Here is a 24361-nt window from a genome sequence, read left to right as displayed (position 1 = left end):
CTACCACAGCAGCAAGAATACTCATCGCAAAGAATTGGAAGACACAAGATTTACCCACGTTGGAGGAATGGCAGACGCAGTTGATGGACTATATGGAACTAGCTGAAATGACCGGCAGAATCCGAGATTTGGATGAAGAATCAGTCGAGGCGGATTGGAAAAAATTTAAAGACTATTTGCAAAAATACTATAAGCTGTATGAACTTTAAGACAGTGCATGTTTTTGGAAAGGTTACGCTTTAGCAAATATGATTAAGCAAATGGTAAAATTAATGACAAATGAGAAAAGAAGTCAATGTGAATCAAACATTTTATGTTTATTTTAAAAGGTAACAAAGTTAAGATACAATATACTGAATATGGGTACATAATAATGGAAAGTTCCAACAAGGTTTGAAATAAGGTAACAAATTGCTGATATTGCTACTACAAAGAACGCAGATCTGGAAGGTGTGGGGAAGTCCAATGGTTTTCTTTTTTGTTAAAAAAATCAAAAATTGTTTCTTGTATTTGGGTTTTTCTGTATTGTATTGAATTGTCAAAATTATGAAAAGAAACGTAATAAAAATTATTTAAAAAAAAAAAAAAAATAGAAAAGTTTTCTACTGTATTTTGTAACAAGATTTCTGCCTGAGTTTTTCCTGCTGCTGTATGGAAAGGCACATGAATCTGACCTTTGATGCATTTGTAAACTTACTAAACTGTGTGGTCTGTTCACTGCAAGGGGGTAGAAAGGGAAGCACTTTAAACAACTCAGGACAATATATTTAAAAGGTTTAAGCAGCCTAAATTCCCACACTTTATTGCTGCATGTTTTGTGACTTTTTAAAAACCACTTTTACTGAAAACTCTTGTTGCCCTGCATTTCGGATTTAGGGATCCAGTGAATTCTTTTAACCAAATACATTTGTATCATAATCCTGACAAAACAGACATAGTCTAACCTCCTCATAAGCTTTGAGCAAACACATAAAGATGAATACTCAGTGAGGTTGTCTGGAGGAGTCCTCTGTCTTTCTGAACCCTTTGTGAACACGGACTTGGATGTGGGCTGGACCTTTCACAAGGACCAGTTCCATGTGGACATCACCAGGGAATGACTGTCAGAAGCTGTGCATAGCAATGGGCGCTGCTGTTTCGTAGTGGTGAACATTGTGAGGCCATACATTTCTTTCTGGCCTGCTGATGTAATTTTATCTATAATACCTTTTACTAGCTTTAATGTTAATGTATCCTGCTCTGGAATATGTTATTCTGTGAAAGGTGAATTATATATAAAGTGATTTCCTTCACCAGGGTGATGAGGGTTTGATGGGGCCATCTGGATTGCCAGGGAATACGGGATTGCGTGGTTCAAAGGGTAAGTCACTGGTGTGATATTTTCAGGTACCATTTCCAACGGGGAAACTACAAAGGGGTCACAGCAGGAGATAGTGCTAATGGGGATCGTAAAGTTGTGTGTTGTGTGCATTGGTGGAGATGTGCTAGAATGGGACAAGTAGTTAAGTATTGTATGATTTATGTAGATGTATACATTTGAGTATACATCAAATGAGGGACGCGGGTGGCGCTGTAGGTTAAATCACAGAGCCTAGGACTTGCCGGTCAGAAGGTCGGCGGTTCGAATCCCGTTGCTCGGTCCCTGCTCCTGCCAACCTAGCAGTTCGAAAGCATGCAGTGTAAGTAGATAAATAGGTACCGCTCCGGTGGGAAGGTAAACGGCATTTCCGTGCGCTGCTCTGGTTCGCCAGAAGTGGCTTAGTCATGCTGGCCACATGACCCAGAAGCTGTACGCCAGCTCCCTTGGCCAATAAAGCGGATGAGTGCCGCAACCCCAGAGTCAGTCACGACTGGACCTAATGGTCAGGGGTCCCTTTACCTTTACCTTATACATTTGAGTAATCAGAATTTGAGTGTGATGAACAGGTGTTAGTGGTTGGGGGGGGAGTATTGTATATTGTGAGTCAGGATGTGCCTTGGTAAGAGGGAGGCTGAGGAAAGGAGGGAGCCCTTGATCCTGAAGACATTTTGCAAAATGTGCTGCTATCTTTTTGGTTTTTGCAGGATCTTATTTTTTTATTGTAGTCTTTTACAGATAACTCACAAGTTAATGTGCATTTAACTTATGCACATTCAGCTTTATACTCGTGGCAAAAAGATTTTTTTTAAAGAAAATTGAAAAGGGACAAAAAGCAGACAGGCATCTAGGGGGAGAAAACTCTGGCACCCCACCCACCACTGCACCCAGGATGTTTTGACTACATGTGATTTTAGCTTTATGCGCTATGCCTGGAACATAACCCCTGGATAAGTGTTGTATAATATGTAGTTCTTCAGTTTTATTGTTTTGTGTGTGTGTGTGTGTGTGTGTGTGTGTGCGCGCGCGCGCATGTATGCGCACTAGAGAAAGAGAGAGAAGGAATTGGTAATTTTGTAAACTGCTTGAAAGTGTACATATGTTAAGTGTTATAAATATATGTTAAATAAATGAAAGTAATTTTGTTTTTTTAACCCTCTTTGGTGCTCCTAGTAACAGGCAGCATTTAAAGCGAAAGAAATGTCATTGCTCTGCTCTCATAACACTTGAACCATTGGCCGCTTAATGAAATTGATTGGCAGGTTGAAGACTAGGAACACACCACATAATTGATTTACGTGGTTCAGTGCCACTCTGCTGTAGGACTCACCAATAGCTTGTGATATATGGACTGCTGCCTCGTGTGGTGAGCCACTGAACAGCAAAGTGACAGCTTCTCCAGGATGTGACTTCACGAACTGAAACTGACCCCCAACCATTAAGTCCAGCCATTGGATCCTCTCTGACAGGAGGGAGTATATGAGGGTTTCCTGTTCCAGTTGAACTTTGTTCAAGTGAAATGGCCTTCCTAAGCTCTGGTGTGCTTCTCTATCCTTGGTGGTGCATCATTTCTAACTCTCTGAGAGTTGCAGCTTACATGGGAACCTCTGGAGACATAATAGTGGTGGTGGTTGTTCCCTTCTTCCAGGTGACCGAGGAGAATCATTTGGAATCCCAGGTGGTGTAGGACCTAAAGGAGAACAAGGGGACCCTGGACTTCCAGGTATACAACTGATGGTGAACTTTGAAAGGTTTCTGAAAGGAAAAGCTTCTGATTAAGCTTCTGATTGATTAAGACTTTATACTCCTTTAGTTTTAAGATAAAAGTAGGTAGACGCATTATTCACAATTTTTCAGATTGCCACTGTCAGGATGGGGCTATATTGGACATTCTTTGTCTGCTGCCACAAGGGCTCTTGCACTAGCTGACATGTGGGTGTTAATGCTGCACAACAGAGGAATCCAACACAACAGTTGCAATCACAGATATTTGTTGCATAATAGATTACACAATCTATTGCACAACAAAGTTACTAGCAGCCTGATAATGCATTCTCAGGTGCAACAACACTCCACCAGTGCGAAATATATCTCCAATGGAACAATTATATACGCTAAGTGACTTTAACTTAGCACTGCTGACCTGTCTCTGATGGCACACACCATGTGTTTTGGATGTAGATACATGCTTGGGGAGGGGCAGAGCTCAGTGATGTATTTTGCATGTGAAACATCCCAGGCTGAGTCCCTGGCAATTCCAGCTTAAAATTTAGTGAGTTGGGAAAGATGCAGGATGATTGGTGGTGGGCCAGTGGCCAAATGGACCAGTGCATCAAATATCTAAAACAGTGACAAGACTTCCTTTGTGAAGGTGCAAGAGGACTTGATGGACCAAAGGGTGAGCCAGGATTCCCAGGAAGCGTTGGGATAAAAGGAAGTAAAGGTGCACCGGGGGACTTTGGCCAGGATGGACCACCAGGTATCTATGCTCTTTTGCGGGTAGTTAACCAGACAGGCCATGTTTCCTGTGAGATGAATATTCAGTTCAACAAATGCATGGGAACGCTGCCTTCTTTTCCTCCCCTCCAAGACTTTATATTAGCAAGTGGGGTTTAGTGGTGGCAACAGGGGTTGCCACCCTTAGCACCCACAAGGCCTCTGAGTGCCTTGGTCATGAGGTGGTGAGAGTGGTTACTTTTTAACATCCTTACATACTATAGAGCTGAAGGAACAAGTTGGAAGCGTGACCTCACTAGATGACCCTGGGACAGGCACTTCCATCCACTGAATTTTGCTGAAAGTAGACCCACTGAAATTAATGAACCCAACTTAGTCATTTCCATTAATTTTAATGGTCTGAGTATGACTAATGTTGGATAAACCCAGTGTTGACAATGCTCAGCTAGACTGACCAATGGTCTATTGGTAGGAAGCAATTTCCTGCATTCCTGCAGCCTTCCTTCTGCACTTGTTTTCTTGAAAATTCATCTGAGTTCAATGTACACATGCTCACAGCTTCTGAGAGTTCAAACTTTGCTGTGTAGGTATATGGGTTACAGAAACTGTCTGCTGTTGTGCTGTTGAAGCTTTATCCTGCTATTGTTGGGGGGTTGATTTGTGTATTTTTCATGAATTGCCTGGGTTTTTACATAATTGTAAAAAATTGGTTTTATTTTTATGTTTCGTTTTGCTTTTGTGTGTGCTTATGCTCTCAGGGTTACTTGGATTCTTTTTGCACACCAAGAGATCTCACAAGTTAAATAGATAATAATAATGTGTCATGCATTTTAAAGCTGTGTCTTAAATTAATCTGTTGATTCTTCCTCTCCCCCCGCCCACGTCCCAGGTTTCCCTGGAGTTGGGATTTCAAGGGGCAACCCAGGTTTTCCAGGCATTCCTGGGCAGCGTGGCCCTCCAGGACTTACAGGGCTTCCTGGCATTGCGGGGCTAAAAGGTATGACTTAATTTTCTTAAATTACCCAAAATGTTGGTAGGGAGGGAGATCTGGAAAGACAAAGGTTGACATGAACCATTAATCACCCTGAGAGCAGACTGACTGAAGTCAACAGGCTTCGATCCATTGTTCATTTCAGCGAGTCCAGTATCAGGGACATTTCGGAAGGGAGGCATGTGCAGGGAATTTCCCACCAAGCCAGTAACAGTCAATAGCTAACTGTGGAGTCAGGGCACCATCATTGGTACTGTGCAAGCATGTGGTGACTAGCTTGACCTCCCTCTGACTTAAGTCACTGCTTCATACTAAGGTGAAGGGGAGTGAGGTTGCCATGGTGCAAATGCTCTGGCAGGAGCACAAGATAGGTTCTGCTAGGACATTTGCACTATGCTGACCTCTCCAGAGCTTTGCCCCTCTCTATCCTACTTTACAGCACCAGCTCAGCTGGAGGGAGAAGGGTGAACAGCCCCACCCCATTATGCTATCTTTGCTGCTGCTATGATGGTGCGTCAGTACAGAGCCATTTCGGCAGTGGACCCAAGATAATGGAATAGGGTAGGACAGTTCTAATTCCTCACTCCGGGTTTTTAGACTTCATTTAGTGAATTAAATTTATTCAGCTGGCCATCAATGTATCAAATAATATTTCCTAGGTGGCTTATAAGCATAAAAGCATTAAAAAAAACATACAGTATATAATAATTAAAATCAACATTAAACTGTGAAACTTTTTGTAAACTGCTTTGAGGTTTGTTTGTTTTTTACAATCAAATGGTACATAATTTTTATGACTTAATAAAAATAAATAAAATTAAAGATGGGAGGAACCTTTCTTGATCAGTACTATTTACACCTACAAATATTTTGCTGTGGACACACTGCTTTATTTCTAGTCAGTATATATCCTGTAACTTGGTGCTAAAATCCTGTAACTTTTTATACCACAGATGTTCTGGCTTATTTTCCTGCTTTTGTTGTTCTGTAGCTGTGGCTCTCACTTTTTCTCTCTGAGCCACACTTTCAGGAAAAAAAATTTGCTTGCAGCATACCAAAAAAATTTATTGTTAAGAAATACATTGGGAAACAAAAAGAAACACAGAATGCAACTACTTTGCAATATGATCATGGAACATCCAGAAAGTATAAAATAGTGCAGCTGCATAAGAACGTGAATCACTTCCAAACTATAATATTGATTGTCCTTGAATCTTCCCGCTACACTTGCATAGCATGCCACACCCTTTGAGAATCACTGCTCCACAGCACTGTGGATAGCAACAATGTGGTAGCCCTGGGGAAGAATTGCAGAACAAACTGAAGCAGAACCAGTCCCTTACTAATGCGCTGTTCTTGTGTCAAGAACATGTAGTAGAATATGCTCACAATAAAACGCCTGTCTGAAAGTGCCCTCCATTTGTATCTTTAAAGGTGACTATAAGCCTTTCTATAGGTCCACTGGCTCACAAGGCAGGGTAAATAAATCTTCGAATAAATAAACCAGTTTTCCTCCAGTGTCCCAGTTGCTTCCTGTTACTCAATTCAGTGTTTTCCAAATATCTCCTCAGGATTCCCCGGCTCTCCAGGCTTGACTGGCTTAAATGGTTTACCAGGCACAAAGGGCTCACCTGGAACACCAGGTAAATAAATTGAAACAGACTAGGAAGACACCTAATAACATGGGCACCTGCTCCATCTTTTGGTAGTTATCTCCAAGACCACCTGTGGACCTTGAGGTCCTGGAATGGGGAACCTCAGGGCTGCCAAATGTGACCCTCCATGTCTCTCTCTGGCTCTTGAAACCCTCCCCACACACCCCCTTGACCCGTCATTTCACCCTCACTTGAGTGCTTTTGTCTGGCTGCAATGTGTCCCGAGACTGGGGCAATTTGTCTTGCTTGTTTGGGTGGGGAAGGGAGAGGGGAGTGAGTGTGTGTGTGTGTGCACCTGCAGAAACCGCTGACTTCTGTGTGTTTGTGATGTAGCCTGGTGCACAAAGGTAAAGGTTGTGTTTTTTGCCTTGCTGCTGTCATGTGTGTCCCCCTCCCCTCCCCCGAAGGTTGCTTGTGAGGGGATGTGGCCACTTCAGATTATTTGACAGCCGATTCCTAAAGCAGCCTTTGCCCTCTCCGCAACCTATACCCAAATCCCTAAATATCACAGCATTGAGATTAAAGTATACTTTTCTCTAGCCCCCATTGGAAATTCCATTCTCTGCAACAATTTTTGTGGTCTGTTTAAATTTCCTTGCACTGCCAACATTCTCAACTAAGTGCCAGAGCAGGATACTGTGCCCCCAGCAAAGGAGGGAAGAAGTGTTGTGTGGTCCATTGCAAGGGGGGCGTCTTTGATGGTGTTTAATGGGCTGCTTTGACCTGCTTTTCATCCTCCCACTCCTTGTTTAGGTCTGAGTGAAATTGGACTTCCAGGGCCTGCAGGAATGCCAGGTGCCAAAGGAGAACAGGGCGTTCCTGGTTTTCAAATCGGACCCCCAGGCTTGCCTGGACAGAAGGGACCTGCAGGAGACTTGGGTAAATAACAGCAACCGCAAAGAAATCATAAACAGCAGCTGAAAGAGACCATGAGCTAGAAGAGGAGTGTAGAGAGCTGGTGAAGCAGAATGGTTAAGATACTGGACTATGGACAGGGAAGTCCCTGGTTCATATTTCACCTCTGCCATGAACTCGGAAGCTGGCCTAACACAAACCTCTCTCTATCCCTCCTCTCCCCCACTACAACTGCAGTGCGGTAATCATTGTAAGGCTGGGATGGGAACTTGTACGTCTCCTAGATGTTGATCACTCTCCCATCAGCCTAAAATAGCATGGCCAAGGATTGGGAGCAATGGGAACTATGATCCAACATCTGGATTGTATACAGGTTCCCATCCCTCTTGTAAGAGTTACAAAAGTGTTATGTTCACACACACAGTTCTTTTTTTTGTAAAATGTTTAGGGGTACTCTCATTTTCCTACTCATACTAAAATACTGCCCCTCAATGAGGCCAAACTTAGATTCACAAAATGTTTAGGGGTATGCGTACCCCCTGCGTACCCCCAGAAAAAAGCACATTATATATATAAGAGACAGTGTGTGTATGTGTGGAGACCATGGTGGCAAATATTTCTGCCTTAAAGCAATGGGATAAAAATAAAACAACTTAATTTAATCATCCAAAAACAATAGCTGAGCTTGTTGTGATAATAAATTACATTGCACTTTAAGCTCCATGCCACATGCTCCACTTCTGATTGAATATCTGATAAGTATTTTATATAATAAATGATTTCTTAAGGATGTCATCATGCCGCAGTTTGTGTGGCTGCCAACCGGTGGTGCTACGTGCTACAGCATGACAACAAACAGGGCTCTTGGAGCTGCTGGGCCATAGCTGCAGTGTTGGAGGGTGAGGGGGAGTGAACGAGAGACTCTGGCAGGTGACTGAGACCAGTAAATGAGTGGCTGGGTAGCCCAGGCCAGCTGGTGGAGCAGGCCAGCAAGTGGAGGTTTGGCCAGGGTAGTGGTAGCTTTGGCAAGGAGGGAGGGGGAATGGTGGTTTAGGCGAGGGGATGGTGTTGGTGAGCAAAGTGAGCTGGATCCCGCAGCCCCTAGTTCATATTCTTCTAGTTAATCTTTGTCCATGTCACTGTAGGTCGTCCTGGAGCTATGGGTCCTCCTGGTTTGCAAGGGCCTCCAGGCATCTCTCTTCCATCAAAAATTCCTGGGAGACGCGGTGATGCCGGACTTCCTGGAGAAGATGGTAGACCAGGTATGGAGTTGTGAATCTGACCACTTGGCTTTAGAAATTAAACTGGCAAGAGAGAGACACATTAACCAAGCATCAGTGAAGCCCTGACAGAAGAATCTGCCAGAATGTGTGGTGGAATCTGTACCTGCAGTTCAGGAATACAACCTCCCAAAAGCTGGAGCCAAAGGCTTTAAGTTCTATAATCAGCATAATGTACGCAAATTAGGTTGAATAATGACCTTGCATGCATTTAACCTGCAGAATGCATATGCTGTTTAATGCATATACTGCAGAATGAATTGAACTACTGTAGCAAAAGTCTTGTGTTAATGTGCTTGAACGAACCAAGTCAGTTCAAGGCAGCAAACAAAATTGCAAGCATAAATATACAATAATATGTTTAAAAATAAAAGCACTTCTTATTTTGAAATATATTATTGTACATTTATGCTTGTAATTTCATTACTTAAAAAAAATCCAATGCATTAGATATAATTCAGACAATATAAAAGCCTTTTCCAAAGTTACATCAATAAAGCAGTAGTATAAATATCAGTTTTTAAAAACCACTTCATTACTAGACTATTGCTGCTGATTAAGGGTTGTCTGCAGCTGAGCCCAACTCAGAGCAGACCTGCTGAAATGAATGGGCCTAAGTTTGTCATCTCCATTCATTTCAATGGGTCTTCTTTAAGTACGACCAGCAATGGATGCAACCCTAAGAATAAAAATGCAAACTCTTCCTTAGGGACAAGAACAAGGGGGTTTTTTGGGGGTGGGAGGGTAACATATGCACAAAATATTAATTGATATTCAGATCCTCCTACCATCCTACGTATGAAAGGGCTATCTTTCCCCTGTGGTTATAAGGGTGATAAAAATTTCATTCTAAAAAATCCTACAACCATATTAGAGGTTGTAAGCTTGGATTCTACTTCCAAGGGTGTCCTCTCAGTTATACAATAACCTGCACCCTTTTGACAACAGTCTGCAGTGATGCCATATTGATGTTGCAGTGTTTATGTTGGCTTGGATGTGGTCTGGTGAGATGTGCAGAGCCTGGGGGAACCCCAAGGCTGAAGACCAACATAATCTCTGAGCTACCTTTGCTTGTTCCTGTTTGCCCCAGGCTTCCCAGGTCCCCCTGGGCCACGTGGACCACCAGGCCCGGCCTCCAACCAAGGTGTTACTGGTGACCCAGGCCTCCCTGGTCATCCTGGACTAAAAGGTTTCAAAGGTGACATGGGCTTCCCTGGGTTGGGCGGAGCCCCGGGAGCATCAGGATTCAAAGGTACAGTGTTACATTCATTAATATGATTATCATTTACATTATTTTTACAGCTTTCTCCTTCTAGTCATTCTTAAGCCTAAATTAAGCTGTGATGGTCAGTAAATGGAAAAGGATATTGTGTTGTTGTTGTTGTTGTTGTTATTGCTGCTGCTGTTTTATATGCCGCCCATGTGAATGGGTTGCCCCAACTACTCTTTGTAGCTCCCAACAAAATGTGTGTGTGTGAGAAACTTTGGAAAATAGAAGTAGGGAACTTAATCCAACTTAATTCCCTCACACTCCATAGGCCAACCTGTCCAGGAATTGTAGGTGTAGGGCAGGTAAGGAATCTAAATAAATAAATGAACAGTGACAAGTGAGTGAGACCTCCCATTTGTAAATCACCTGATGTCATAATGTCATTGGTTGATTGACAGCGATCAAAGTTCGAAGGGCCTCCCTGTAACTGAATGATCATATCGACTGGGGTTCCCTGTCATGGTTGGTCCTGCAATGTCAGGTGGCTGTGAGTTGGTGGAGGGGACGGCCTAGCAGACCAAACTGGCACCAGGGCCAGTTTCCCACCCCTGGGGTAAAGGCAGATGCTTTTAAGAAGCTCACAGTGCTAACAGGCCCAGTCCAGTTCTGCTTTCACCCCAAATAAGTGAAAAGTTCTGCAGCACAAGTCAGTAGCAAGTTAGGTAGATCCTTCCGTCTCTTGCGTTCAGTGTTAAATAGGACAGCGGAGCTGAGAGAAATGCTCTCTATATTTGCTTTTTACAGCAAAAGCTGACACTGCCAGGAGGACAGAGCTTCTCTGCAAAAGAGCAGTTCTGCCTAGGATAACAATATGTGTATAAAATGTTGCATTTCCATGTGAAATTGGGGTTCCTCATTTTCTCTTTGGAAAACACTTGCTAATAGAAGAGGGGAGAGCATGCAGCTGGACTTTGCATATGGCTGTGGTTGAGCTCTCCAAGTGACCCAGTGTCCAATCTTGGAGAGCTAACATGGTGAAATGGTAGACTAGGACCTAGAAGACTGGAATTCATATCCCCATTTAGCTTCAACTTGGGACGGTGACTCCAGATTTGGGCACCAGAAATGAGCTCCCGGGGCAGGGTGATGCTAACCTCAAAGGAGATGCAAGCATTTGAAGCCTCCATGATTTTTCTTTGGGTCTTCCTTTTTTCTTTTATTTTTCCCCCTTCACAGTGCAGTTGCCAAAGTTGCAGTTCAAGCTGGAAGATCAGAATGAAGCTTCTGCAACTGCTAGTGTGTGGAAAATTACTTCCACCATCTCAGCTACTTTTTTTTAAGGATCACATTTTGTCCAGGGATAATGTTTTTAAGATGTAGGCAAAAAAATTATAAGATTGATAAAGGAATAAAAGTACATATCATAATCCTTAATATATAATGTTTGTGGGAGACCTAGCACAATTAACTATATCATACAGAATTTACCTGTGCTACATGTATCCTAATTGGGGAGGAAATGTAGGCACCTGAATTTGATTTCGAAGCTTGAATAGTCTTCCACATAAGAAATAAGCAGACATCTTGTTGCTGTCATATCTTTTAAAGAAAATGTGGATTCCATGTTTGCTTTACCAGCTAAGTAATTTTTTACGTAATCCCAGTCTCTGATGTTTTTTAATTAATCCACTGCTGTTTTGATGGTTGCTTTATTTACCTTCTCTTCAGGATAAGTAAGAGGAGAAGAATTTTTTTAATAATATGTGCTCCATTTGCATATACAGTGGTACCTCGGTTTATGAACTTAATCCATTCCGGAAGTCCGTTCTTAAACCAAAGCTGTTCTTAAACTGAGGCACGCTTTCCCTAATGAGGCCTCCCGCCATCTGTGCCCTTCCACCATTCGGCTTCTGTTCATAGACCAAGTTAAAGTTCACTAACCGGAACACTACTTCCGGTTTTGTGGAGTTCTTATACCGAATAGTTCATAAACAGGGCTGTTCTTAAACCGAGGTACCACTGTATTCAGCAAGTTCTGCAGTGTTTGCTTGTCGAAGACATTTGTATCCTGGTTTCTCACCCCATTGATGTCAAAGGTGGTATATGAAAATAGGTTCTTAAATTTTGCTTCAGTGAACACATCAGTGGTAATCAGAAAGAGACCAGAATCAGACCAAAAATAAAATAAATTGGAAAGATTGTTTAAATCAAAGGACAGGCATAATGAAAATATAAAGCATGCAGATTTGCCCTAGAAAAGCCTTGAGCAACAGTATAAACTTATATACAGTGGTACCTCAGGTTACATACGCTTCAGGTTACAGATGCTTCAGGTTACAGACTCCGCTAACCCAGAAATATTACCTCGGGTTAAGAACTTTGCTTCAGGATGAGGACAGAAATTGTGCTCCGGTGGCACGGCAGCAGCTGGAGCCTCCATTAGCTAAAGTGGTGCTTCAGGTGCTTCAGGTTAAGAACAGTTTCAGGTTAAGAACGGACCTCCGGAAGGAATTAAGTACTTAACCTGAGGTACCACTGTACCAGCTTCCTCAGCCTGGGGCTGGGGCTTTCAACTACAATTCCCACCAATTCCCTGACTAATGATGATGGGAGTTGTAGTCTTAAAACATCTGGAGGGCACCAGATTGCGGAAAGCTGCTTAATGCTATTCTAAAACAAAATAGCCTGGTTTTCTCTTACTAATGTGCTCATGTGATTGCCAGTATCAGTTTCTGTGGTCTGGTTGCAGAAGCAAGTCTATAACTCTTGTATCTTCTCAGGCTTCAGAGGTGACCCAGGTTTAATGGGAATGCCAGGTAAAGATGGTCCTCCAGGAGATGCCGGTTTCCCTGGGCCAAAAGGTGAAGCAGGCCGTCGAGGTAAGCACCAAGCAGCTTCGTGGAAGATGCACTTGACCTTGGGAATGGAACAAAACATAGCGTGATAAGAGAATGTTATAGATTCTCTATTATGCTGCCTGTTACATGATTAGCCAAAAATAAGATTTTGGTTTGAAGTAGTTGGGACCTCTTACTGAGTTTTCAGAATTTTGTTTAGTTTAGCTTCTGTCATCCGATCAAGATAAATATGTCACTTACAGGAAGGACCAAAAGGTTGTGGTGCGGAATGCTCCTGTTCAGGGTTCCAGCCAGGCAGCCATGCCCTTTTCCAGGCAACTCCATTCCATTCCCCCACAAAATAATAATAAATAAATAAAATTATTTGCTCTCCCCCCTCAGCCCTTTTAAGGCATGTTTTTTCATGAGTATATTTTTGGCACTTCTATAAACCTTTGAGTTCCCTCGATCCTGATTATACCTCCCTCTTGTGAGCAGATGTTGCTATTTTTGGCTGTGTGAAGATCAGCAGAGAAAGACTTGGCTATTGGCATAGAACAGAACATCTGTATTTGTTGTTGTGGCTTTCAAAATTCAGTAAAGATTTGCCCATTTCAGTTTCTGTTTCCTCTTGCTGTGATCTGATTTCACTGCTATTCTTTATACTAGCTGACAGAAACCTTGTTCTTTCCGTCATGTCCGAATGATTCTTGGGAGGTGCGATATTTGGATATTTTATTTGTAATTTACATTATATTTAAGCTTCATTTTGATTACCTGTAACAGAAGTGGGGAACCTTTTTGCTTCATGGGGCCAGATCCCTACCAGGATTGATCTTGTAAGCCAAATTTTGATCGGTGTGGGGGACCTGACCATATGCGAAATTCCCTTGGGCATTTCCCTCTTGGGAACCAAGCTCCAAGAGAGGAAGATAAGATCATATGAGCAAACACACATCTAATGTCTCTCCCCACCCCCTCAAGTTGACTGAAGCTAAAGGGCGGGTGGGATGGGGAATGGTTGCAAAGAGAGGACAAGGTGAATCTCCCAAGGAAGGGAGTTCCAAAGTTCTGCCTCTTCTCCATATTATTATTCCTGTTTCTCTTTAGCATCCCAGTTGTACAGTCTTCTCTACTGATGGTAAAGGGGAGGGGGACTAGGGTTGTGATGTGATATATTTTCTCACCACCACCTGTTGATAATCAAGGCAGGTCATTCTCCTATCCATCATGTGCAGGGTTTCCTGGTCTTCAAGGAGCTCCTGGTCTTGTGCAGAAAGTTGAAGAAGTCAAAGTTGCTCCAGGCTTAATTGGTCTGCCAGGAATTGATGGCATCCCTGGTTTGAATGGAGATACTGGGTTCCAGGGCCTGACTGGACCACCAGGTAAAGCACGCACCTTACGTGGATGCCTTCAGTATAAGGCAGTTTCCTGTGTCCTTATTTTAGGAGCATATAAGTGGCCTCAGCAGAGTAGATTCTCAGATTCACAACCTACCCTTCCACTTGACTCCTTGTTTTACTTTTTTCTTATCTCTTCCCTCTAAGCCACTCTCTCCCAAGTAAAAAGGTTGCAGAGATTGAGTAATTAATAACAGTTGTGTTTATTTGGTCTATGGATCATAAACATCAAATGCAATATTGGGTTACTGAGTCTCTCTCTCTCTCTCTCTCTCTCTCTCTCTCTCTCTCTCACACACACACACACACACACACACACACACCAACAACAACATACATATGGTGTATTTTAAAATGGGTGTATAGCAAAATCCATCAGAAATAAATAAAAAAAGTTAAAAATCCAGACAATTTTGACTTGGCACACCTCTTCCCTCTAATAAGTGTGACCTAGTTTCGAAAGCTACAGCATAGGAACTTGGCTTTATTTTCTGTGGTTTGGAATCTGCCATTTAAGTGGAGGCATAAAGTTCATACGATTTCCCCATGTGTTGGGAAAGGGCTGGGGAGAAAACCTACATCCAGAACTCACTTTTAAACCTGTGTTGGTTTCGCACAAATGTTCCATGTCTAGGATGCCACTGCTGCTTCTGCCCAGCAAGGATGTTCATAAAGTGGACATTTTAGAAGTCATAGGTATTATTATGCTAAACTGCATTGAATGGAAAGGCTGGGGCAGCAGTGGGGAACCTGTGGCCATCCAGATGCTGTTGGAGTGCAGCTCCCATCATCCCTAGCAATTGGCCATGCTAGCTGAGGGCTGATGGGAGTTGGAGTCACAGGTTCCCCACCTCTGGGTTAAGATAAGCTGGCCTTACTCATCTGCTCCTGCCAACCAAGCAGTTCGAAAGCACGTCAAAGTGCAAGTAGATAACTAGGTACCATTCCGGTGGGAAGGTAAACGGCATTTCTGTGCGCTGCTCTGGTTTCGCCAGAAGCAGCTTAGTCATGCTGGCCATATGACCTGGAAAAACTGTCTGTGGAAGCGGACAAACGCCGGCTCCCTCAGCCTGTAAAGCGAGATGAGCACTGCAACCCCAGAGTCATCCGCGACTGGACCTAACAGTCAGGGGTACCTTTACCTTTTTGCTCATCATGACACAGATCTCTTGTTTTGACTGAAGACAGGGGTATAAGAAAAAAAACTTAACAAGCTATTTATATATCTATATAACAGGTCCCAAAGGGATTGCAGGTAGACCGGGCCAGATGGGAGTCAATGGTTTGCCAGGGTCACCTGGTGTAGTTGGAGATCCAGGGACTCCAGGAAGTACTGGGCCACCAGGATTTGAAGGTAAATGCTTTTTACATTGTCTCTTTAGTGTCTAGGGCAGGGAAGGGAAATCTGTGGCCCTCCAGCCTACGGGACTACAATATCCATCATTTATTAAATTTCCATATCACCATTCTTTGAAGGATCACAGGGTGGTTTACAATACAAAACCACAAATATGCCTAACATAGTAACAAACAAAAGAATAACTTGCCCCCCTCCCACAGTTATAAAAGCCATAGATGGTTTAATTAGCCAAAGGACTGGGAGAAGAGAAATATTTTTGCCTGGCACCCAAAGATGTATAATGAAGGCACCAGGTGAGCCTCCCTGGGGAGGGCATTCCACAAGCAGGGAGCCACTGCAGAAAAGGCCCATTCTCATGTTGCCACCCTCTGACCTCTCATGGAGGAAGGAGGCATACAAAGAAGGGCCTCTGGTGATTATTGCAGGGTCTGATATAGGGAGAGCTGGTCCTTGAGGTATTGCAGTCCTGAGCCATGAAAAGCTTTAGAGGTCAAAACCAGCACTTTGAATTGAAAAGAAACTAATTAGCAGCCAGTGCAGTTGGTCCAGGATTGGCATTATGCTCAAACTGTCTTGCCCCAGTGAGCATTCTTGAGCACTGGCCATGCTGGCTGGAGTCTAACAACATTTGGAGAGCCATAGCTATGTGGAAAGAGGAGGTTGGCACACAGTGAAAGCTTTTAAAACCAATGCTCATAGTTGTGCAGGAGAACTTGTTGGGGTGGGGTAGTCTGGGGAAAGGAGGATTCCAGTGCATTCATGCTGCAGTTCTGAAAACAGCTGTGGGGGCCAGAGGCAGAGCTAAATGCTCTGGCACCTGGAGCAGCACACATATTGTGCACCCAGGGCAGGGCTAGCCGCCCGCAGGGGCAGGGCAAGCGTCCCAGGGTGGCGGGGTGGTGATGTCACCACCCCCAGGGATGACACCCGGGGCGGGCCACACCCCTTCCTCCACCATCGGTGGGGTCGTGTATGTATAATTAACCAAAGAAGAAGAAAAGACAATGCTGCACATAAGCATTAGGTGTAGCGTGTATTTGTTTATTTGTAAACCACAGTTTCATAAAAATAAAAGGTGGTGTACACCATACAATCTTACAATAAAAACATCTGTAAATTCTAGGCGTGGTGGGGGGGATTCACACTGCAGAAGCCCGGTGTGAATAACTCTGTTTTTAGGAGGACCCCCCCCCCCGCAAAAAAGGGCAAGAATTGTTCCTGCTGAACTTGTAGCAGCAGGGAGTTCCACAGGGCAAGGTCTGCCAAACTGAAACTTTGGTCCCTTGTAAAGGCTGGCTGAAACTCAGGGGCATTGGGAACCACTAGTAGTGCCCTTCAGAGCATCTCTGATGTAGTTTGGCCCAAATTATTAGCTTGGCACTAGTTGAGTAGGTGAGAAGGAAGACGAGTTCCTCATCCATGACAGCCTCAATCTTGCTGGCACTATGTCACTCATGGCCAGGATCTAACCTCTCTCTTTTTCTCCCCAGGAATGTCTGGGAAGCCTGGTCCTGCCGGTTTACCTGGCATGCCAGGCCGCAGCGTTGGGGTCGGCTACACTTTGGTGAAGCACAGCCAGTCGGAGCAGATCCCGCCGTGCCCTGTAGGGATGAACAAGCTCTGGGAAGGGTACAGTTTGCTGTATGTGGAGGGCCAGGAGAAGGCTCACAACCAGGACCTTGGTAAGCAGGCAAATATTTATCGTTTGTTTATTCAGAAGCCAAAAGGCTCCCCGAATGTCTTACATGCAGTCCACTAAAACAAAGCAGTCACTGCCTGCAGGCTTACAATCTAGAAAAACCATGACACACAAGGGGAAAGGGACAGGGAGAGGGAGGGAAGAGGGGAAAATCAAACTCAGCCACCAATTCCTAAAATAGTTGTTTTTGTAATGAGCAAAGGAGCTGCTTGATGGAGCTGGGCTTTTGGCAAAAATGATGGAATGGGCCCTGCTTCCCATCTTTCCCACTGGTGGTAAGGCCACTGGCGGAGAAAGAGGAATGTGGGAGAAGCGCACCGCCCCGTCAGAGGGTGAAAGCAAAGCGGAAGTCATTAATTGGTTAAGTTCCATAACTGATGTTATATGTTCAGATTTTCCTTCCGCTAGTCATCAACAAACAGAATCACATGCATAAAAGGGTACATGACTGTAAACAAAACAATATATTGATTATAAGAAGTAGCTCAACCTACTAAGATAGACAAAATAGTGTTACTATTGCAAAGTGTGAACCTCGGCAAGGCTTACAAAGAAGCATTTGGCACAAAAGTTGTTATTGTTTCGAAAAATGCGCTGAACAGCTGATGACAAGTTTCCAGATAAGGTCCTATTTCGAAAATCTTCCTCAGATGAAAACAATGAATAAACATTGGCATATTCATATCCCTGAAACATGTTATACTTTGCAAGTGTAATGATACTTGTCCACTGCTTAGAGCATTTCATTGCATTACTTTGCAACAAATATTTTGTCTATCTTATTGCAAGCTTAATATAATCAGTATGCTGATTCGTTTACAGTCATGTGCCCTTCAGCAGTGTGTGTGTGCTTGGTTTGAATTCAATAAACAGGCCATCTGAATGAGCCTGACGCTCTGAGTTGACTGCCATGCTTTTTCTCTTGCCTCTCCCCTGTAGGTTTTGCTGGCTCCTGCCTGCCTCGCTTCAGCACGATGCCTTTCATTTACTGCAACATTAATGAGGTCTGCTACTATGCCAGCCGCAATGACAAATCCTACTGGCTCTCCACCACAGCTCCCATCCCCATGATGCCCGTCAGCAGCTTCCAGATCTCTCAGTACATCAGCCGCTGCTCAGTATGCGAAGCTCCTTCCCAGGCCGTGGCTGTTCACAGTCAGGACATCACCATCCCTCAGTGCCCAGAAGGCTGGCGTAGCCTCTGGATTGGATATTCCTTCCTCATGGTAAGAGTCCCTTGCTTTGTATGCAGAAGGCACTCAGTTGAGTCCCTGGCAGAATCTCCACTTAAAAAGTAGTCTCTCTCTGCCTGGGGCCATGGAAGGCTGCTGCCAGGCAGTGTAGACAAGGGTAGGCTAGATCGATTGGCAAGAAATTGATCTTTCACTGTGGCAGTAGAAACACCCCACCCACTTGGGAACTTCTTGCCTATGGACACCAGGCAGGCACCTTCACTGTACAGTGGTACCTTGGGTTAAGTACTTAATTCGTTCTGGAGGTCCGTTCTTAACCTGAAACTGTTCTTAACCTGAGGTACCACTTTAGCTAATGGGGCCTCCCACTGCTGCTGCGCAATTTCTGTTCTCATCCTGAAGCAAAGTTCTTAACCCGAGGTACTATTTCGGGGTTAGCAGAGTCTGTAACCTGAAGCGTCTTAACCCGAGGTACCACTGTACTCTTTTCAGGCCAGTTTATAGCACATTTGTTTAGATAAACCTATTCAGACATTTAGAATGTTGGCATGTGTTTTTAAATCTGATTTTTAGCTCATCGCTGATTTTAATTAATTAATTTGTTTAATGTTTCAAAGAGTTGTTTTTAACTGATGGTTTTATTGTTTCATTCTTTCGGCAAAGTGCTTTGATGTTTAATTGCAACCAGGTGCCATATGAATCTCAGGAAATAAAAAAAACCCAGCAACAACAGATGAACAAATTATGAAACTGGAGAGTAAGGTCACGTCCGCACCAACCACTTAAAGCACTATTAAAACTGACCTCACAAAGCTGCAATGCTCAGCACAGTTCCCAGGATTCCCCAGGGTTGTAAAAGTGGCATAATAGTGCTTTAAATGGTTAGTGCGGATGTGACCTAAATATGTGAGTGCCTGCATTCATATAAGTTTGTGTATATGTGTGCCTGAGTGTATGTACGCAAGAGCGTATATAAGGGATTCAGCTGGTGCTTGTGTTGGCCCAGGGAGGCAGGGTAGAGGATGAGTAAAGACCCTCCATCCCTTTGTTTTCCCCTTTTCTTCCCTGCAAATTGTAGCTACCACCCGCCCTGCAAGTCCCTGCTCCTGGTTCCATGGACATGAGACCTACAGGTTGGGTGGAAGCTGAGTGCAAAAGGAAGAACTGAACGTCTCTTTCTCTTCTCGGCCTTCTCCGTCTGCTGCAAGATACCATAAATACATAAGAGGGGGACTTACCCTGAGTCAGACCATTTGCCCATCTAGTTCAGTATTGTCGACACTGACTGGCATTGGCTCTCTGGGATTTCAGCCAGGGAGTCTCTTCCCAACCCTAACTGGAGATGTCAGGGATTGAACCTGAGACCTTCTGCATGCAAAGGAAATGCTTTGCCACTGATCTGTGGTCCTCCCTCGTGGTGTGATTTTCTTTTCTGCAGCAACCAGAACTGTGAGCGTTTTGTTCATCTCTACCAATCCCTGCTGTGGGAGTTTCTTTAACGAAACTGTTTTCTTTTAGCACACTGCAGCTGGAGCTGAAGGTGGCGGCCAGTCCCTCGTCTCCCCGGGCTCTTGCTTGGAAGACTTCCGTGCCACCCCTTTCATCGAATGTAATGGTGCCCGAGGGACCTGCCACTACTTCTCAAACAAGTACAGCTTTTGGCTGACAACGGTTGAGCAGACCCAGCAGTTTGCCGACTTTACCATCTCCGAGACTCTGAAGGCAGGCCAGCTCCGGACACGAGTTGGTCGATGCCAAGTCTGCATGAAGAACTTGTAGCAAAGGCCAGAACTGGTCAGAGCCAACATAAGGGACTTGAGGTCTTGCAGTGCTGGAGACTGTGGGATGTGCAATCTTCCCCGGCTGCAGTAATGGCATTGAAATCACTTCGAAAACCTCGGGGCCCCCTTGTCTATATTACAGAACATGGTGCTATATTTCTCTCTTTGTTCTTCTGTTCAAGGCTACCTCAGGAGGCCTTTCTCTGGTTTTCCAGGTGCCACTTCCTGCCCTCTCTTTGACATACTAAACAGATTTTAATAGGACCTGTTGAATTTTGGAGAACGTTCTCCTCTTCAGAGCTTTGGCCATTCCAGGCAGCTTCTCATGCTGTTATGGATTAAAAGAGGTTCAACAAATGCCATAGATGTTGACTGTAACAGCCATAGTCAGGCCTCTTAGTGGTTTATTTTAGAAGCAAACCCCCACCCCAGCTTGTCAGAGCTTGGTCCCGTCAATGTGATTTTGCTCACCACAGGTGAGCAGGCACATGACTACATAAACACACAATATCATATTTGAAGCAACTATAAATAATTGTTCTGTCCAGGTCCCTGGAGCAGAGGGTCATAAGTGCTGCCTGGCACGTTATTCAACAAATGAACTTGTAAAATGAGTGCCTGCTTCAAACATGATAGGGAAAGCACAAGTGTGCTCTTACTGTAACATGAGGATCGGGTCTGAGGCTTATGCAACAATGAAAAGGTACCTGTGACATAGGCAGAATCAAGTTTATAAAAGACAAGCTCCAAACGTCTTACAAATCAATTATTGTATCTGAAATGATAAATTTAAACTAGTCGTTGAAACCACTAAATCAGTTAAAAAATGGAAGGATTTATCATTATGTTGCAGCTATACATTCAGGTGCTTTAGCAATTACCCAGCATTTTTTAAATATGCATTTGGTGGAGAAATTTGTGATGGGTACACTTTTGACACACTATCCTTCCCTGTGTAATGTTTACATATAAAAGTTTAGGAAATATTTCTCAGCATTCCCCTGCTATTTAATGTGCTACAAAGAGATGAGGCAGCTGAAGCAAAAATAAGTGTTTTCACACCTACATCTCATTTAGAGCATCATCTTTTGCAAATCAGAATAACGAAATTTACAGGCCCTGTTCAGACATTACTCATATCTGCTTCTTAAGCTGAGACATGCACACTGTTTGCTCATGCATGTACCTCCCTCCCTCCCCACTCCCTCCTTCCTTCCTTCTCAGTGTGCTGCAGTTGAATACTTCCTGTATCAATTAACCATAGTTTTCTGTTGCATCCAAAGCAGGACCACTATTTTTACAAACCTGGATCTGAACCCAACTTCACACCATGGTTTCAGACTCTCTTTTCCAGCTTTTGTAAACATAGCAAGAAACTGTAGTTAATTATCAAAGGAAACCTTCAAATGTGGTGATCTAGGAAGGGGAGGGCAGTGCAAAGACATACCACGTAGGCAGAAATTGCATTCATAACTCAGTTTAGTAAGCAGAGAATATTATATCCAAACTGGGCAATAATGGATTCTGGATGAATATACCAAAGAGGCAGGTGTATTGAGTAGTTTCCTGTGCTGTATTACTTAGAACTGTAAAAAGCCTTTGCAAAATCAAAGCACTCTAGTGGTACTACATTGTACAGATTTTTTAGTTGGCACATGCAGGCAGGCACATGCACTGAAACAACTGCAGGAGGCTGTTCCAGTGCAGGAGGTACAGTGCATGGTGATATCTGCAAAGTTAAAACAGCCTGAGACTGCATTGTACTGTTACTGAGAGACTCCTTCTGATCCTTTCCAGGCTGCCTCCGAATGCACTGGAAAGCCCAGTAGAGAGGGGGGAAAGCCAGCAACAATGTTGGGCTGCCATGCAATTTCCAGTGTTGCTGACCTACCTGCTCATTGCTGGCCTGCCTCTGTTGCCTGTTGGGGTGGCAGCTATGCTGGGAGTTCTGAGCTTGGCTTCATTGAGCCAAAAACGTTTCCTGTTTCCCACCTGGCTTGCCTCCCCATCAGTAGCGAGACAGGGCAGTGGCAGGTGATAATACACTTGCAGTCTCAGGCTTGGCACCACTTACCATCCCCCCCACAACCAGCAGCCTCTCCCTCTCAGTCCTAGGTTGTGGAGGTCAGAGTATGGGACAGGTTGTTGTAGCAGAAACAGACTGCAGGTGCCTGTAGGAGCAGAGAAGCAACTTCCAGCATGGCTCCAAGAATCACCTTTGCATGGGAACAATCGTGCAGAATTGTGTGCATGTGTGGAGCAAGTTTCTGCAAAATGAGGACCTTTTAAAATGTTTTCTGCTGGTTTAATTAAGCATTTAATATAGTATAGCCTGCACTTAAGGTCACATTCTTCAGCTATCTGCTCTGCATGTGCTTTGAGCTCTGCCATGGATTCACTGGATCCAGGTTGACTCACTTCCTAATCTGCTTTAATGGTCTCTGCCATGCATTTGCAGCAGTTATAGGAAGCCTCTGGGCATTTTGTAAAATATGTCTTCTCATTGCATAATGTCTTAATATTTTCCTGTAGATGTTTATGCAAAGTTCCTTGCTTTCTGCTTGTGACACAGGAATAGCCTAGGCTGTGTTGGATTAATCTGTGATAGTCTACTATATGTGGATGGTATTTCGTGGTCATAGGGGACTTAAAAACATGTGCAATAGTTATGCCTCTAAGATGAACAAACCGTTTGTTTTTCATTTATTTTTTAGGGTGCTCTATTTTTACTGAGTTTTACACTATAAACAGAATAGCCGGTTATCTTGAAGACCATTTTCAGATGTTTTAAAACCCATGTACCAATCTTTATGGGATGACATCACACTATATCCTGGGTCTCTATGAACCCCTGATCATACCAGGCAGGTTGCTGGTGGTGCATATAAAGATTCACTTTGTCTAAAAGCTCAACCTCCCTTACACTTGACAGCGCTCAAAATCAATCATGATTCTGTACCATTTGCAATAGGAATGCATGCTTGAGCAGGTCACTGGGGGTTAATGACTTCTGTATTCACTGGTGCTTTATGGGTCTTGAGTGAAAACGTCCATTTTTCTTTGTGGAATCTAAAGACATATGTGTGAAATTTCATGGTTTTCTCCAATTCTTGTGCTGTACTGTACATAAAATGAGAAAATTTATATACTGGTTACTCAACAGGTTTGCAACTGTTAGAGCACATTTACAGATTTTTGCCTTTCAGAGGTAGCCTTGAAACTGCTGGTGCCAAAGTGATATACACTATAAAACAATTTAGTTTTACACTTAACTTTGAATAGATGTTAGATTAACCTTTTCTACTGCTTAAGCCATGGCGGGTTCTCTTTTGTTTCAACTGGGGGAGAAGTGTGATTATTTTTGTAATACACTGTCAAAAGCATCTTTAGGGCACAGACTATATTTTCCATTGTTAATTTTATCGAAAAAGCCATAAAACACAAATATGCCAATTTTGTGAGTTATGCTGTTTTTCCTTATGCAGTTGAATGAACACTGTCCCTTTCTCTTCACCACTCCCCAACTTCTCAGTAAATTTCAGAGTTTTTCTGAACAGGATGCCAGTTTTGGTGCAAGACATAAATCTAAAGGAGCTTTATTCAACAGCTGAGTGTTCAAATCAATCAGTTTGCAGTTGTATCACCAGAGAGATCACTAGGGGACTTTTGCTACCTACCCTCCAGATTAGCAGCAGGTGCTGTTTCCTTACAAAAGTACCAAAGGGCAGCTTTCTCTCACATGGAACCACACAATGACTTTTTTATATGGGACACACCACCCTCTAGCAGATTCACACTCCCTGATTGCACAGGTGATGGTTTCAGGAGGTAAATATTTACAATTGTAACTCAGCACCAATTCATTAGGTCTTGTTGCATAACAAGAGGCCAAACATATGTGAAGAAACAGAATACTTGCTTCTCAATGCACAAATGTGTAGTTCTCATCAGATTTCATTTGTAAAGGCAAAGTAGATGCTTAGACCCATATGGAATAATAAGATGCTCATAATGGTTGCCCAAAGCATTGTTTTTACACAAGCAGCTAACCTAACAAGCAAAGTGCTAATGATTATGGCACCAAGGAGAAATAAATGTGCTACGTGCAGCAAAAGTAACCTTTAGGGGGGAAACCTCAAGTTGCAAATAAAACTGCATTGCTAGGATCGCAGGACTATAAAAGTTACACCATCCATGCCTGACCAAGTCAAAGTAGTAACAAAGGGGAAGAGACAATAGTTTTCATTTTGCCAGAGAACTTCCTTGGGTGGTTAGAAAGGTCCCAA

The 24361-nt window shown here is 43.5% G+C and overlaps 1 protein-coding gene across 5 annotated transcripts in view; it reads left to right on the top strand.

Annotated features, from left to right (window-relative positions):
• Window positions 1-23528, top strand: part of COL4A6 (collagen type IV alpha 6 chain) — a 193751-nt gene extending 170223 nt beyond the window's left edge. For all 5 annotated transcript variants that reach the window (XM_083595796.1, XM_083595793.1, XM_083595795.1 and 2 more), the window contains 14 exons: window positions 1297-1360; window positions 3006-3080; window positions 3729-3836; window positions 4704-4811; window positions 6377-6448; window positions 7214-7339; window positions 8461-8577; window positions 9686-9847; window positions 12586-12684; window positions 13881-14027; window positions 15280-15396; window positions 16893-17084; window positions 18041-18327; window positions 19813-23528. In XM_083595796.1, the coding sequence (XP_083451922.1) occupies window positions 1297-1360; window positions 3006-3080; window positions 3729-3836; window positions 4704-4811; window positions 6377-6448; window positions 7214-7339; window positions 8461-8577; window positions 9686-9847; window positions 12586-12684; window positions 13881-14027; window positions 15280-15396; window positions 16893-17084; window positions 18041-18327; window positions 19813-20073 (1935 nt within the window). In that variant the 3' untranslated portion in view covers window positions 20074-23528. The remainder of the gene's footprint in view (window positions 1-1296; window positions 1361-3005; window positions 3081-3728; window positions 3837-4703; window positions 4812-6376; window positions 6449-7213; window positions 7340-8460; window positions 8578-9685; window positions 9848-12585; window positions 12685-13880; window positions 14028-15279; window positions 15397-16892; window positions 17085-18040; window positions 18328-19812) is intronic.
• The last annotated feature ends 833 nt before the right edge of the window (window positions 23529-24361 follow it).

This window comes from Podarcis filfolensis (assembly GCF_964270895.1).
Source record: "Podarcis filfolensis genome assembly, chromosome: Z".
Lineage (NCBI taxonomy): Eukaryota > Metazoa > Chordata > Lepidosauria > Squamata > Lacertidae > Podarcis > Podarcis filfolensis.
Note: the sequence above shows the minus strand (reverse complement) of the source record. Positions and strands in the feature narration are given on the sequence as shown.